This window comes from Corylus avellana, chromosome 7 (assembly GCF_965113065.1).
Source record: "Corylus avellana chromosome 7, dhCorAvel1.hap1.2, whole genome shotgun sequence".
NCBI classification, from domain to species: Eukaryota; Viridiplantae; Streptophyta; class Magnoliopsida; order Fagales; family Betulaceae; genus Corylus; species Corylus avellana.
Window position 1 is genome coordinate 5,876,586 of NC_142496.1, and position 5,056 is coordinate 5,881,641.

General features: G+C 40.8%; 1 protein-coding gene across 1 annotated transcript; it reads left to right on the plus strand.

Annotated features, from left to right (window-relative positions):
- The first annotated feature begins 3,584 nt into the window (after window positions 1–3,584).
- LOC148584377 (uncharacterized) lies at window positions 3,585–4,121 on the plus strand. The gene has a single exon (XM_088518419.1). It carries the CDS (start codon window positions 3,585–3,587, stop codon window positions 4,119–4,121), a length of 537 nt encoding a protein of 178 aa, XP_088374545.1.
- Window positions 4,122–5,056: the final 935 nt, after the last annotated feature.

Sequence of the window (5,056 nt, forward strand, 5' to 3'; positions counted from 1 at the left end):
TTCTTTTTCTCATTGAGACAAAAAGAACTCAAGGTGAAATGGAATGGATACGAGTAAAGCTTGGTTTTGAGAATTTATTTGCAGTGGATCCATTAAGGAGGTGCGGAGGCCTAGCTCTTTTTTGGCAGGAGGACTGTTGTTTGACCATCCAAAATTTTTCCAAAAATCATATTCACACAGAAATCACAACACATGAGGGGGTTTGGTTTTTCACTGGCTTTTACGGTAACCCGGAGGTGTCTCACAGACATGAAACTTGGATGTTGTTCAAACACCTCCATCAGTTGACTCCAGGGGGTTTGGTTTTTCACTGGCTTTTACGGTAACCCGGAGGTGTCTTACAGACACGAAACTTGGATGTTGTTAAAACACCTCCATCAGTTGACTCTAGGACCGTGGCTTAGTGCTAGGGATTATAACGAAATAGTGGATATGTCAGAAAAATGGGGCGGAGCTAGAAAGAGAGACGGTCAAATGGAATTGGTTCGGGCTAGTTTAGAGGAATGCGGCCTCAGTGACTTAGGATATGTTGGATCAAAATTTACTTGGTCTAACGCATGGGAAGACGGAGGTTTTACTAAGGAACGTCTGGACAGGGCGTTAGCAAATAAAGAATGGTGCTCACTATTCCAAGAGGTGGAGGTGAAAGTCTTGGCAGCCAGGTCGTCCGATCATTCACCTCTTTTGCTTCAGTTTACAAGAGCAAAGCAGAAGTACTCTCTGCGAGAAGGGGATTCCGGTTTGAAGCGAAATGGACGTTGGATGAAGAATTCTAGGAGGTTATATGGGGTGCATGGTCAGGAGGAGAATCTTCTGGAAATGGAGTTGAGACTGTTATTCACAAGATAAATTACTGTCGTAGATTGCTACTTCAATAGAGCAGAAAATTTGGCTATTCAGCTAAACTTCTAGAACAAAAATCAAAGCAACTCCACAATCTACAGAAGAACGAGGGGCCACATAATCAGAGCCAGATTAAAGAGCTCAAAAAAGACATAGCAGTAATGCTTGATGAGGAAGACCTTCAATGGCAGCAAAGGGCAAAACCGGCTTGGTATACAAAAGGAGATCGCAACACACCCTACTTTCATTCTTGGGTGAACCAAAGACGGAAACGCAACAAAATTTCTTGCATCAAGGATGAGAAGGGTGCAGAATGGCAAAAACCTCATGACGTGAGGAGAGTTTTCGAGAATTACTTCCAGAAGTTATTCACTTCTGGTGGTTCAGAGAGACTCGACGAATGTCTGGAGGGCATGGAAACTTGGGTAACCCATGATATGAACTCTATGTTGCTAGCCCCATACACACGACTGGAGGTGGAGAATGCATTGAAGGGGATGGCTCCTCTAAAGTCCCCAGGACCAGACGGGTATGCTGCATGCTTCTATCAAAAAGCCTGGTCCACAGTGCAAAATGAAGTGTGTGCAGCAGTCCTAGGCTTCCTGAATGAAGGTACTTTCCATCCTAGCATTAACCATACTCATATTGTGTTGATTCCAAAAAAAAAGACACCATTATATGTCACAGAATATAGACCTATCAATCTTTGTAATGTAATTTACAAAATTATTGCAAAAGTCATTGCTAATAGATTGAAAAAGGTGCTGTCAGATATAATCTCCCCCTATCAAAGTGCTTTTGTTCCAGGTCGACTCATATCAGATAATGTTCTAGTGGCCTTCGAAGCATTGCATACCATGAATGGTAGAATGAAGGGAAGCAAGGGTTATATGGCACTGAAGCTCGACATGAGCAAGGAGTATGACAGAGTGGAGTGGGGCTTCCTAGAAGGGATCATGCTCAAATTGGGCTTTGATCCGAGATGGATAAAAATAGTGATGAATTGTGTGGAAACGGTGTCGTATTCGGTGATGATCAATGGTCATGCACATGGTCACATACGGCCATCTAGGGGTCTGAGACAAGGCGACCCACTCTCCCCATATCTTTTTATCCTATGTGTAGAGGGACTTGGTCATATTCTTAACAGGGCGGAGAGGAATAAATACATCTCCGATTTGCCCATCACAAGGGAAGGCCCGAAAATAAACCATCTATTGTTTGCCGACGATAGTCTCCTTTTTTGCAGGGCAAATATAGATGAATGGAATGCGATGCAGGCACTTCTCGACTTGTATGAGAGAAGCTCTGGGCAATGCCTAAACAAGGACAAGACATCAATATTTTTCAGTCGCAATACCAAGCCGGAGGTTAGGGCCCACTTGAAGTCTATTGCAGGTGTTGGAAGCCCACGGAATTATGAAACTTATCGTGGTCTCCCAGCCTTGATCGGTAGATCCTGATTACATTCTTTCAATAATATCCAAGGACGTATTTGGGAGCGCCTCAATGGGTGGAAGGAGCGCTTTTTGACCCATGCAGGCAAGGAAATTTTGTTGAAGGCAGTAATTCAAGCTATGCCCACATACACAATGAGTGTGTTCAAACTCCCAAAGTCTCTTAATCGGCGAATTAACTCGATGATGGCTCGATTTTGGTGGGGCCACAAGGAGAATATTTCGAGAGTAGCTTGGATGGGTTGGGACAAGATGGGCTTGAACAAAGATAGAGGAGGACTAGGTTTTCGAGACCTTGAGAGTTTTAATGAGGCTCTATTGGCAAAGCAAGGGTGGAGATTGGTTCAAAACCCTGCTTCTCTTGTCGCACAAATTTTACAAGCCAAATATTTCAAAAATAAATCTTTTTTGGATTCAAACTTGGGTCATAGGCCGTCCTTCGCTTGGAGGAGTATTTGGGAGGCTAAGAAATTACTGGAGGTGGGTTTGATATGGAGAGTGGGAAACGGTCAATCTATTAACATTTGGGGAGATCGTTGGCTTCCAACACCCACCACACATATGATACAATCTCCTCACAGGGTCCTTCCACATAATGCAATGGTAAAGGAATTAATTGATGACGATACTCAATGGTGGAACATTCCATTGATAAACGAAGTCTTTATGAAGGATGAGGCCGAGACTATATGCAACATGGTGATTAGTCCAAGCACACAACGTGACAGACTAATTTGGGAGGGGATGAAGAATGGGAATTTCTCAATACGAAGTGCTTATGATTTAGCACACACTATGGGCGTCCTAAGGAAGGGTTCAAGCTCGGCAGTGGGTTATGGGGAAAATATATGGAGAAAAATTTGGTCCATTAAAGGACCCCGAGTCCTGCAGATTTTTCTGTGGAAGGCCTGCCAAAATGTGCTACCAACGAAGGGCAATCTATTTCGTCGTCGGATTACGCTTGACTCACTGTGTCCTTTATGTGAACAGACAGAGGAAAACCCAGGTCACATTCTTTGGAGTTGCCCTTCAGCCCAAGATGTTTGGCTGGAATGCAACAGGAGTATACAGAAGTGCTCGAGTTATGCTAGTGACTTTTGTACGCTATTTGAATACTTGCTGGGAAAGTTGGAGGAGGAAGAAATTCTTTTATTTGCTGCAGTGGCACGGCAGATTTGGTTTAGGCGTAACCAGTTGATTCATAGCGGGGAGATGTTATCACCATCGGCAGTTCTTCACAAAGCCTGAACCCAATTACGAGACTATGAGCAGGTGCAAATTAGTATGGGTCACGAAATAACCCGGACTTCTCCAACACGACCAGTGTTGCAGTGTCAGCCCCTTCCCGGTGGCTGCATAAAGCTGAATTGGGATGCATCCATTGATGCAGTGGGGAGGAAAATGGAGATGGGAATAGTGGCTCGGGACTATGCAGGACGAGTATTGGCAACGGTCTGTAACTCAAAACCCCACATTCGGGACTCTTCTTCAGCTAAGGCTTTGGCGATGAGGCAAGCTGTGGAGTTGACTGTTGATATGGGGTGGCAACAGATTATCTTGGAGGGTGACGCGTTGGAGATCATCCAACTCATGCAACGCAATGAAGACTGGTGGGGTATTTATGGCTCAATCATCCGAGATGCCAAGGTAAAGCTGCACAGCGTAGCAGATTGGAAGGTGGAACATGTCTCTCGTGAAGCCAATAAAGTAGCACATAGTCTTGCTCAATTAGCTTTATCCCTCCAGGGGAAGAATGTCTGGGTAGGTGCCTACCCCACTAGTATCCAAACATTGGTTTATTTTGAGCAAGTTTCTCTATAATCAATAAAGCTGATTGATTCTAAAAATAAAATAAAATAAAATAACATACTTAACTCTTAATTATTTTTTTGAACATTACTTAACTCTTAATTAATTATTAAACAAAAAGAGATTTAGGAGTAGAACAGCACGTGTATATCATTTTTAAAAAATTAAGTTCACGTTTTTTTAATTCAAACTCTCTCTCTCTCTCTCTCTCTCTCTCTCACATTTGCTTTTCTTACCAAAGACTAAGAGAGAACGAACTTTAGTAATCAAGATGGAAAAGTCCCACACAGAAATCCTCAAATCCCCATTTACAATTCTGCCGACCGACACCAACCAAGCTAATTAACACTAAGCACGTACTGCACAATTAACATTATACTAGCATGTAACCCGTGCTATGCACGGGATTCTTCATTATAATTTAATTTTAAAAGTTAAACGCATCTCATCTTACTTTTTATTATAAGTTAAAATATATGTGTAAAAATACATACTAAAGGTTATGCACCAGTAAATTACTGTACTAAACATGTTTTTTTTTTTTTTTTGAAATATACCAAACATTTACTTAATGAAAAGTATAAAATAAAAAATAAAAATAGCAAAAAGGACACTTGAATTCTGATGATCAAAATATTAATAGAAAGTTAGTAGGAAACTCTGATATTGTTGATGTGATATTTATTATATTGTAATACAAATAAAATCCATAAAGTTCTAATGATTTCAGAAAAAATACAGAGTATAATAAACAAAATCTTCTCTCTTCTTTTTAATACAAAATAAAACACACATTTCACTCAATATTTAATGCAATCAAATAAATTTCTTTCAATACTTCCAAAAAATGCTAGAAAATTTGAGTAAATCACAAAACGAAGAAAAAAAAAATCTAATAAAATATTCAAATGAATTAAAACATAAAATCTTATTGGTGTGATACCTAT

Bases quoted from the DNA above. Each gene is read 5' to 3' on its own strand.
- LOC148584377 (XM_088518419.1), top strand. From the start codon at position 3,585: ATGGGTCACGAAATAACCCGGACTTCTCCAACACGACCAGTGTTGCAG.